At 33.8% G+C, this 11,958-nt stretch overlaps 2 protein-coding genes across 5 annotated transcripts; both read right to left on the minus strand.

Annotated features, from left to right (window-relative positions):
• Nucleotides 1-834: 834 nt before the first annotated feature.
• LOC115447977 (protein EFR3 homolog A) lies at nucleotides 835-3,151 on the minus strand. 3 transcript variants are annotated; one of them, XM_037444030.1, is made up of 4 exons: nucleotides 2,726-3,151; nucleotides 1,926-2,128; nucleotides 1,128-1,631; nucleotides 835-1,051 (listed from the first exon to the last, which is right to left on the minus strand). In XM_037444030.1, the coding sequence occupies exons 1-4, from the start codon at nucleotides 2,955-2,957 to the stop codon at nucleotides 986-988; spliced, it is 1,005 nt and encodes a 334-aa protein (XP_037299927.1). In that variant the 5' UTR covers nucleotides 2,958-3,151; the 3' UTR covers nucleotides 835-985. The 3 variants fall into 3 exon arrangements, 2 of the variants coding, with proteins under 2 accessions (XP_037299927.1, XP_030031138.2); XR_005113226.1 differs by having other exon boundaries at nucleotides 961-1,051; nucleotides 1,128-1,232; nucleotides 1,517-1,631; nucleotides 1,926-3,151; XM_030175278.2 differs by having other exon boundaries at nucleotides 1,926-3,151.
• Nucleotides 3,152-5,131: 1,980 nt separating this feature from the next.
• On the minus strand, nucleotides 5,132-10,276 carry LOC115447984. 2 transcript variants are annotated; one of them, XM_030175285.2, is made up of 3 exons: nucleotides 9,819-10,025; nucleotides 6,312-6,385; nucleotides 5,132-5,954 (listed from the first exon to the last, which is right to left on the minus strand). In XM_030175285.2, exons 1-3 carry the CDS (start codon nucleotides 9,819-9,821, stop codon nucleotides 5,567-5,569), a joined length of 465 nt encoding a protein of 154 aa, XP_030031145.2. In that variant the 5' UTR covers nucleotides 9,822-10,025; the 3' UTR covers nucleotides 5,132-5,566. The 2 variants fall into 2 exon arrangements, with proteins under 2 accessions (XP_030031145.2, XP_037299665.1); XM_037443768.1 differs by lacking the exon at nucleotides 6,312-6,385 and having other exon boundaries at nucleotides 9,819-10,276.
• Nucleotides 10,277-11,958: the final 1,682 nt, after the last annotated feature.

Genomic DNA, 11,958 nt, shown 5'->3' on the forward strand with positions numbered 1-11,958 from the left:
TTTTTTTTGTCTCGCATTACCCGTCGCCACTAGTTTACTTGATATTAAAATGCATATTTAATAATAAGTGTTTATTGCAATTTTTATAAATTACAAAGATTGTGCCATGTACTTGTGTCTATAGAGCTATAAATAGAAACCTTTAATACATGTATATATAATCATGAATGTAAATAATTTATTTATTAGGTAATTGCATACGATCATTTTATAAGTAAGATTATTAGAGAAAGTAGTTTTCATAATCAATCTAATGGCGAGTAAATATTATATAAGTAAATGTATATAAAACTTAAAGGAACTAACCACAATTACACTTTGATATTTACTTTCATTAGGTAAATCACGGAAATAATTTCTTGTAATCAAAATAGAAGCGTAACCACCTATTAAATGCACACAATCGTTAAATAAGCAAACATACTTAAGATCTATCGCTGTAACTACAAAAATATAGCCTTAAGGTGGTAGCTCAAGGTCCATTTTCATACATTTTGTTTCGGCTTTAATCTGGGTAACTAAACAAGTATTGGCAAGTAAAGAATTTAAATTCACGTCTAGATAGTGATTAGTTCTCGCAGTTGAAAGAAAAACGTAAAAATAATTAATAATCATGGATATTTCTGCCTTTAAAATTTCGTCATATTAAATTTTAAAGGCCGAAATATCCATGATTATTAATTATTTTTACGTTTTTCTTTCAACTGCGAGAACTAATCACTATCTAGACGTGAATTTAAATTCTTTACTTGCCAATACTTGTTTAGTTACCCAGATTAAAGCCGAAACAAAATGTATGAAAATGGACCTTGAGCTACCACCTTAAATGTGTGTATTTAATATCGTTGTATGGAGTTGGAGCAGGCTGGGTCGCGTCCATTAATAGGCTTTCCACATGTATAGTAGGTTATTTTCGGACAGTTCTTGATCGCGCGTAAAGTCAAAATTTCTCCAATTACCTAATTTACTTGCAACTTTAATTAATTTAATATCGCAAATCCATAGACGGCGCCTTTTTACCTAATTTGCTTTGAAGTTTCTTCGTGGGGAACTAAAATATTAATTAATAGTTTTAATATAATTAGAACTTGACATCTTTTATTGCATAGATACAGTGCGAAAACAACCTGTGCATCTTTGAAATGTTTCCAAAGACCGTATCGCAACTCCCAATCTTCGAAGAATAATGTCGGTTTATTCCACGTTACATGATGGCGGCCGATGTTGTAAATCTGCATCAGAGGTGGATTCAACTGTGGAGCCTCTTTCGCCCGTCTTGATATTATTTGATTTACGTATCGGTAAAGTACAGGCGCCTTGTGCACCCAGCATATCAAAGACATGACCGATATTACAATCGCGTGCATCCAATACCGGCACGTTGCAGTCAAGTTCTCTCCGTTGAGAGCAAAGTCCTGAATGGTCATAACTATACAAGCGGCTGCTGCAGCTGTTAGGCCGCAAGGGACCTCCAATATAACCAAACATACTACCACGAAAATTGCTTTCAAGTTACCGCTATTGTTACAATGTAGCTTCACCGCCTTTAAAAAGAATTCGTGGAATTTGTCTCGATGATTTCGTATAAATGTTTTATCGTAGCTATCATAACATCCTACTTTAAGTCGAACCTGAAAGGGATAGTTAATAATAAAGCTTTTAATATATAAGTATAAGAACTTTCGAATAAATTTGTAATTTATTATTGGTATCTTAATTTCTCAGATAGACAGATCGTATTCTGGATTAATACACTTATTTCTTTAAATTCCAGTATTGTGACGTCGTTGGATTTTATTCTAGAAAGAAATTAACATAACATTGTCACTATTAGATGTGTATGATGTATTTAATTTCACAGTTATCATTAGCAGATTATATCCTGACTTATTGTATTGTTTAAAAGAGTAAATATTGAAACAAACCTGTGAAAACTCATAATATAAAGACGGCACTGTCAAGTACTCAGCATTGTTCTGTCGGTCTAAAAATCTGTGCAGTAAACGACATCCCACAATGCTGTACAGCGCATTCGTAGATCCAACCAAATTTACTAAAACGTGTTCAAAAACTCCTTCGCGAAAGCTCTCAGTGTATTGCCCAACTTTATACAGCTCGGCAGCTCGATCTAGTAAAGAGGAAAATTCTAGAACATCATCATCACTCATATTCACCATTGAAAACCAATTGAGCATTGTTGTTATGATCATTAGACGATGTTGGTTTTCCACTCTTTCGAAAATCCGTCGTAAGCAGACTTCGAAACCCTTTCGTAGATAACCGTAAGCTGATATCTTAGAATCGCCTTTAGCTATGCTATAAGCAAAGAAGTCGAGTAAACGTGTAACAAATGGCAGCAGTTTCTGTTTGTCGATTATCCAATTTGTACTTTTAAGTAGTTCATAGAGAACTCTCATTCGATGCCTGGCTGACTTGACATCTTTAAACAAAACACAATGAATATCTGTTAGCATTAGGTTAAAAAGCGTAGTTTTCCCTCTGTTATAGTAGAGTACTACTTCTAATATTTGCTCTACAAAACTTTCGAAGGGCCACAAAGAAACTGTTGTGAAGAAATTCAACGTTATTTTTATAGTAACATCGCTGCGTTCTGGGTGCAGTTGGTCCATTGTCATCTGGAAAACTGACTCCGCTTTATTGAAATGACGTTTGCCGCACCAGTAACCATAATGTGAAGTAAGTTGACGCAATTTTAGTCTCATACCAAAAAAATATACCAATGTCAGGGCACACAAGATTAGTTCCTCATAATCCGCGTCTTGTAACGCAGTCCGACTGGAGTAACGTAATATATACTCTAATTTCTTAATAGCATTTACTTTGCTGTGATAAAATACAGAGCTCAAATCCATCGGCATATATGCTTGATGCAATTGGTTAATTTTTTCTTGTAAATCTACTCCAGTGAGTGATTTATGTTTGTGAGACATGAACATTTATTTTGCTGTCCCTATGTAACTAACTAATCTGAAATCTGTTACGATGTTTGTACTAAAAAATCTGATGAACATAAAACACTTTATTGTAAAATAAGTAACTATAAAATGTCGAGTTGAAGCTAGTTGGTATCTATTTTATTCACTACTTAGAAAATTATAACGTGATATTTATTTCGTTTTGACTTGCTATGTCACGCATACATTAAGGGAGCGTTTTCATTTAAACGGGTGACAATTTTATAAATCGTCACAAAACTGCAAGAAGGCATTAACCAAAACGAACGTATTTAGTAGCATAGTCGTGATCATACGACAGGGCTCTTTGAATAAGAATTTAAAAGAAAAGAATTAAAGTGGATAACACGTCTTGGAAGTGCGCAATGTTTAACTCCATTTTGTTTTTTTTTACAAGGTGTACCTAGACGTCATTTAACACGTATACTTTGCTATAAGGGAAAAATAATCTCACACTTATACTGTTACCCTCTGCTAATTCCGATTTTACTATATTATATTTGGTTCGCCATATGGACTTCGAATTATCTTTAATTATTTAATTATCTTTAAATTTTTTCTTACTCGTGTCGTTATCGCTTCAGTGAAAAGGCACCTTTGTTGTCAAGAGATATATTATTTTAAAACAACTTGTCATAAATTTACGAAGGCAAAAAGTATGTAGCGTATGTCGTATAGAACGTAACATGTGTACCTACATGTAACCAATAAGTCCGTCATGTAATGTTACATTTGTATTTTCAGTAAACAGAATTGATTGGATGGTTGTTTCAATATCTATATTTATATTTGAAGGCAAAGAGTTTATTCGATTGATGGGCGCGCTAATGTTAGGAACTATTAAACCGAGATTGAATTTTTTATTATATTATGAGCGCTACAGGGTATTTTTTATCCCGGAGAAACTATTTCGCGCGGGCGGTGCCGAACGCAAAAGTTAGGATATTACAATTAATTATTATATACAATTCTCTTTAAGATATTCTGACTACCTCGATTATAAAGATATATATCATATTACTCTATCCTCGATTATATAAAATAATCTTGATAAACTTTGGAAAAAATGTATATTTTATAGCAGGGTCCGGCGAACTAGTAGGTAGGTCTCTAGACACTAAGTGATCTTCTTAAATGTAAGGAGGAAATAAGAATAATTGTCGCTTATATTGTATTGTGAATATTAACTGACCATTGTAATAACCATTAAAATGGAGGGGAAAGTATTTTCCGTAACTAGTACTATAATATACTTAGTCTTTGGGAAAGTATACAAAACTTGCGTAAGACCCGTTCTGCTTTACGGAACATTGCTCGACATCAAATAAGACCTTGAAGACAAATTTTATACCGAATTGAGAATGCACTGAGTACGAAGACACCTAATTGGATATGATAGAATAATCACATTAAAGGCTGTTTTAGGTTGGCAAATTCAACCCTGCAACAGCCCAAAAGAAGGCAATGGTGAAATGCGAAAATTTTCTAAAGAGATTTCCTACACGCTTTCGTCACCACTTCAAACATATAACAAACTGTGTAAATGACAGAGCTAAAATAATTATTATTAAAAAAGAAAAAGAAAACAGGAGTTTATTAATAAGTACTCATAGGTATAGATAACATAATATTATACCTAGATAACTTAATCAACAAGTAAAGTAAGACATATATCTTAACTAGAATGAAGAATTGGAATCTAGAGTCTTATTGATAGAAAATAATAAACAGATGTATTGTCGTAATGTATTTCTGATCTCAGAAAAACATTTAGTTCACTCAGCTCAACGTGAGAATGTATTTTCATTGATGTATAATAGTATCGCTGATATCGAAAAGTACAATGAAAGTGTTTACGTAATGTTACTTCCCGCCAATTTCCGAGTGGGTTCGACAGCGGTGCGTTCGTGCTGCAGCAAACACCGTCCGGGCGCTATTACGACATCGGTCGTGTACCATAATTACACACATAACTTGTGTATTGTTACAATTTCATAATGGTTCTAGCAGAACTTTAGAAAGACTAGGTTTATACACAATAATTTAGGCACCTACTTTTCATAGTGACATTGTTTAGTGCTGATCAAGTTCACACTCTACGCCTGTTTTATGAATGTAGACGTGCACATTAAAAGTATGGAAAGAAAATCAAGAAATCTGTAGAATTTTATATTTATTCAAAATGTTCGCACACATTATCTTAAACTATCAGTCTTCATAGAAAGCTTTTCAAAGTTAACCGACAAATTACACTATTATGGCTGTTTTTTATTTCATGCGGATGCGAGTACGGGTGTGGTTAAATACGATGCCGATGTAACGCCAGTCGCACAATTTTACACTTATTCTAATCGCACTCGACCGAAGTACGTTTTTAAATTTGGTGTCTATAATGAAAAAATACGTCAGCAATGTTCGTTGCATTTGTACCAAACACGGCAATGCTCTTTGTTTACAACATACACCATAAGCCCGGTTTTACATTCTAAAAAGAATTATAATTAATAATTTGAAATAAATTACACATAAAAAGATATAATCATTGGCGGCATTCTAAAACTACGTGCTAAATGCAAATGTCTACTCGGTGCTCACTGTTTTGTGATTTTATCGGATTCTGGAGCGGCAGGCGTTTGTTGCGCTACCGGATAAGTTTGGGAGTAAGTCTGGGCTCCGTAGGGTCGGGGTCCATTCTGTTCTAGAAGCTGTTCAGCCTCCTCAGGGGCGACGGGACACATGCAGGGGACTAGCTGTACATGCTGCAATGAGACGGGCGTCAAGCTGGCTCCAGCCGGTATGCTGATGGGTATCGGAGCCATATTCTGCTGCATCGGAATCTCTTGGTGTGTGTACTGCGAGGGCTGCATCTGATATACTTTACGAGAGTCGTATGGGTTGTAAGTGAACTGGTAACGGGTAACTGGAGAAACGTTTGGCGCCATTGGTTGCACCCATGTTCTCTGTGGCTGTGTTTGAGTACTGAAACAAAACGAACTGAATAAGGCTATGTTATAGTAATTCGGTTGCACGAATTCCTTATTCTACTCGATTAATGTACATAATTGGGGTTTAATGATCTCAAGTTAAAATTATGCATTATTCACTGTTTATTTACTAATTAGTATCTACACAAAAATATGTTAGAATAGATTTTCAGGCAATACTGTAAATTGTTTTCATTGGACCGCTAAAGCAAATTAAAAATCAATAAGAAATACCCAAATACGCAAACGCAAATATACAAAATACAAAAACGCAGAGCAAATAAAATCGCATAGCATAGTTTTATACATGTTTAAATAGACATGGAATACATAATAATATAATAATACGTACGAAGTATCCGAGCCCCATTTCAAGAAGAAAGCTTCTGATGACGCAATCAGCACCAATATAAACAGGAAGTACATCTGAAAGTAAACGGCAATTAATTTTCGATATCAAACGCTTATTGTGTTTATATTTTAACAAAAAGAAACTGATATGGAATTGAATGAGGTTGTTGTGTAATTAGAAATTAGATTAATAGTAAGTTTGCGGAACCCGAGTACGGGAAACTCTTATAAAATAATTTAGGCCGTCATGTAAAGGTGGGTCTTATCGGTATGTAATCTCATATATAACGTTAACGTTAAAGATTGTAGTAAGGCATCTTGGATCGGGCATAAAGATACAATCCTGGGAATATAGTAGCACAGGTTTCGGGCGTGGCTAGTTATTCCCTTGCTCTATATTTGAACTATTATATCCTATGCATTTGTTATACAGAAACAAGTCTAATATTTAAACTATTATAATTAATTAATAGTTATTTGGTGGGTTACACCGGTCATTTCATATGGTTATAAATCTTAATTCTAATTTATTAATATCATCAACACCATACTTTTATTTGTTTTAATTGCATTTTTTTATAATTTTGGTAAGGTAACACCGAGTCACCAACGCGACTAACAATACCTACCAAAAGAATTTCATGTACGTTGTAAATGAGTAGATGAGGGTTAGATGGGAAGGTATAAGGAATCGGTCGCTGTATTTTTATTTCTCCTGGAGTTTTATTAACTAATAACAGCATGAAACACAATAGCAAAGTTGTATGACGTAATCCTACTGCTGCCGGGAATTTCCATTTACGTTGCATAAAAAACTATGTAGATATTTTATGACCCTGGTAATTTACGCTTAGCAAAATAATCGATGTAAAATCATTATAAACGCTTAATGTTCCAATAAGATCTTTGTAATTATTTTATTACCCCAAATATGGTCTCGAAGTCTGTCTATAAAACTATTTGACCTCTTGCAATAATTCATGTAGAACTCTTAATAAAATAATGTGAGTAGGTACTTAATGAGTAAAAATCAGGATCATAAAAAAGCGGTACATGTTTTTTCTTTGATTTATAATATTAAATAGCTTTTACTCGCAGCTCCGCGCCTTGTACGACTACTTTTTTTACTTGCACGGCCATGTTAAAATATATTATGTTCCCTATTCACTTTACAATTAAGACTATTATAACATCAGCTTAGGTATAATATGTTAAAACTTATCACACCTTATAAAAGTAAAGGCGAAGAGCGTGCGAAAAAATGCATGGCTCGAAGGTTTTACTTTTAGGAGCAATCTAGTTAAAGTAAATGGTAGCGCCTTAAATTACATACAATCTGTTTATACTTTATTACATTTTTTAATGTATAATAAATACTATAATTTCTTTAACCAAATTCTATTCCAAAAACATACAAGCGCTCTATGCTTATTTTAATAACACGAGTACGTTATACGTTATCATGAAGGCAGACATTTTTAATACAAGCAATTACTACAAAACCATTATGGAAAGATGGATGGGTGTTCATGTTATAAATATTTCAACCGGCTTAATTAGGTACACCTTAATTATAGTGTTTTAAACAAATTCACATGTCAATCATAAGCTTGTTGGACGGGTATGCGCGCGCTTGATATTTATATAACAAAATATTAGAATCAATATCCATTACTTATTTTCCTTATTTACTGTACGTTTATAGCATTTTGTACTTTGTACAATTTGTACAAATAAGTTTGTTAAGTTAAGTTGTTAAGAACTTTAAATTATCAAATCATACAAATATAAAAAGAAAATGGTAGTAGGTAATTATTTACTATTAGATATTTATTATTAAAATCAATTTACCTACAAAGCAATATTAGACAATAAAGCATTCAATTTTATGGTAATAAGAAGTAAAATATTTTTTGTCTCAATTCTAAGATTTAGTGAGGATAACATTTTTTTTAACTAAAAGTGAATGAATAAGTACACAGAATTATTACTAAAACCGATGTGCCTAGAGGCCTCGTATGCGTATTTTTTTTTCTACAGTACTTGGAATAAATATTCGATTAGGCATTTTTTTAATCAGCCCGAGTCACTCGCCTTTCCAAATTATTACAAAGTATAATAAAGGCATTACTGAGATAAAGGTAAAACGTAATTTCCGGACTGAAGATATTACCCTAAATTATTGTTTTAGTATAAACCTGCAAGTATAGCAATTAGTAAACACAATATTAAACGGATATTAGAACTTGTATATGTATATTTATAATGCTCAAATATTAACACTTCGAATTAAGAATGTCACATAGAGGAAACATAAAAAAGTGCATCACTATCCATTTGTCACGACAATTTATTCCACACAAAATACGTACAAGTTTGGGAAAGTTTTTTGAACAGGGCACACAAGGGATCTATCCAATTATTCGCTAGACGGAAACATTATAAAGTGATTTGAGCCGGTGCGTAGATAATCGTTAAATGGACCATCGTAGTCCCGAACTCATAAATATTTAATTTATTTTCATTATAGCTCAGCATTCACAGGTCAATGACGTGGGTACGGTTATAAATTAATTTATATGTGTCTAAATCTCTCACTTCAATTCTTAATAAAACAAAGTAAGTCCTCTTCTCGCTCTAAAACGGATTAAAAAATCAATGAACAAATCGACATTTGCCAGATCATTGCAACTGGAATAACATTGGTAAAAAATCGAATCACAAGCTATTTTTATAAATCCATTGTAACATAATATATCAGAGGCTGTCACAACTCAACACGGGTGTGATGTTTGATTACACAACGGGATGACTTGCACGGTGCACCGCTTCAGCTTTTATCGCCTGAGCATTGATCCTTATTGACTATTAAATTGAAATGTTACACTACAATAGATATTTCAATAAGACGCGTTCTTAAACAAACAGCTATTTACCAAATTGCATTAGTTATTTCCTACTTTTAGTTCGAATTTAATATGTACTTACATTTAACATATAAATATAATTGTATGATTTATATGAATTGTTATTTGACAATGTTCAAGTAAAATTATTATTGGCATAAGTAAATATGTAGTGTATTTTTAATAGAATTTATATCTAAACTTTTTCTCATTACTCATAAATCCGCATGAACTTCCTAATGTTTATTTAAACTACCGATTAAATTACATATGACTTAAATTCTTTATTCTGAATTACACGAATATCGCAACCCGAACCACCTTATCGCATGCACCACCACCAATCACCTTATTGCATGAAATATGCAGATTTGTTTATAATGGTAACAGTTTAATAGAAAGGTATTCTAATGATTTTAGAAAACGTAAAAAAATTAATAAACGTTATTAATAACCACTTTTTGAAAATGCCTCAGAACTTTCAAAGTAAGCAAATGTATTTGTTTTGGGTAATTAATTAATTATAATATTATAAATATTTGCAAATATCATAATCAATTGATTAAATATTATCATCGCTAATAAAAGTATTTGGAACTCACCATTCCGTTGATATCCGGGTGTATCGCACTGGTGTAAATAATCTTCTAAATAGAACTAAACAACTCGAACAACATTCACCCCCCGTGAGACTTGGCTCGAGACTACTATAAGTAGCAGAATGAAGGATTAAGCTGGCTGTACACAAAAAAGAGTTTTTATTTTCGGGAACGAAGATGCGTGCACCCACTCCGGCCGCGGAATGACCGATCCCTGGAGACCAGCCGTTTTTTATACACGGTTTCAGAAACATTCCGTCTTTAAAATCCGGTCCCCGACCTCAACATGAGGTATAATAATAATCTTATTAACTTATCTACACTTCTATCTTTACTTAGAACGTACCGTTATATTAGCCCGATTTTAAAAGGACTCGTTGATACTACCCACTTAAGATAATTTCACACTTTTTTCTTAAAGTGGTTAAAGACTTTTGACGATGTTTTTAGAAGGAAATTATATCGGTCGAAGTGAGTTAGGGCGCTGAGATCCGTCGTACCCTAAGCCGAAGGAAAGGATGCAGTTGACATTCGTGTCGAATTACCGGGACGTGTCCATTACCGGTTGCACTCGACTCTCCTTTATCGGAGCCGGTGACTTGCTATGCTATTCCATGCGTGAAATCTTTAATGGGTATAGTCAACAAAAGTACTTACGACATTGAAAAAATACAAAACGGCTACATAGTTATTTACTCAAAACATTTATGCCGGATATACTAAGTATTTAGGAAATGAGATGCCTAAGATGTGGCATCGCGGTAGCGATCAATGTGAAATTACACCGCAAACTGCATTTGGTAAGTTAGTATACAAATACATCGACTAGTTGAGACTACTGGCGGATCCGCGGGTATGACGTTAATAGCGTTTTTGGATGGATGTCGGTAGTAGTCACTCGTATATGGCGGGGAATCATTTTACCTAGAGGAATCGTATTACACGCATCTCCCCTATGTTAAAGACAAAGATTGAATTTCACCCACAGACATATAAAGATAAGACTTCACAATTATTTTCTTTTGTTTTAACATGCGATTCCAAAATTTCACGTAGTCAACGATATCATTTGCGGATAAGGAAAAATTGGCGAAGCCGCGCGCCGTCGCGCTGTACGGGTAGGGCAAAAACTGCAACATGAATCTCGACGCACATTCCGACAATTCAACATCACACTTCTTGATTATAATTATTATATTTTTTTTTATTTTTGCTGTCTATGATCGTAATTCTATTTTACAGAGAATATTATGCTATAAGTCAAGCAACCAGCGGAGTTGCTGCCCTTAGATTAGCATTTATCATTGAGATTTTAGGGAACGCCTAAGTTTAGCACTCAGCAGGGGATATCTAGTGGTAATGATGATGGTACCTAAGATACAACTGACAAAAGGCTCGTCTAAAGCCGACGCGCGACGAAGTGCTTTCTTTGGTGTCCTGTAGATTCAATGAGTCGGTGGTTACATGTGGAGGTTGCCGCTCACCTACTCACTACTACATATAGTACACGGGCTAATACTTGTTCTTTTTTAAACACAGCATAGTTCCCGATGATGTATTAAGGGACAATTAATTTACAACTGGCAGAAACTGCAGTTTTGCAATAAGAATAGTTTATAATGATGAGCTACTTCATTCGTCTTGTAACAGAAAAAAACCGCCACATGAGTACAAATAATTCAAACACATTGATGTTTGGGTTACCCAATTAGGGTATGCTTTAAGATGTTTTGTTAAAAATAATTAGCTGATAGTTCAAAGGAGGGAAATTCCATAAAAAAAAAATGATTATACAAGTAAAATTGGCGAGATCTTACTGTTCAATGACATACATATATTTTAAATAAATCTGCAAAGATTTAATAAGTCATCTAAACGTCTTAAATAATCACAATAAGAGATCAATTGTGGATACCGATCAGTGCCGGATTTATATTTTTTATGAGTGTATGCCACTTTATTTCCGCCGCCGCATGTAGGTAGGTTTATGTATGTATGTATGTAGGTTTCTAAAATACTTAATAATTTTTCATTTGTTTGTATTATGGAAGGCACTAAAGTTAAATAAACGAATGATTAATTAAATCGAGTGAGCGTCCTGTGAAATCTGTCGCCCCTAAAAGGCTGCCGCCCATAGGTCGCG

Source organism: Manduca sexta, chromosome 27, assembly GCF_014839805.1.
Source record: "Manduca sexta isolate Smith_Timp_Sample1 chromosome 27, JHU_Msex_v1.0, whole genome shotgun sequence".
Classification (NCBI taxonomy): Eukaryota; Metazoa; Arthropoda; class Insecta; order Lepidoptera; family Sphingidae; genus Manduca; species Manduca sexta.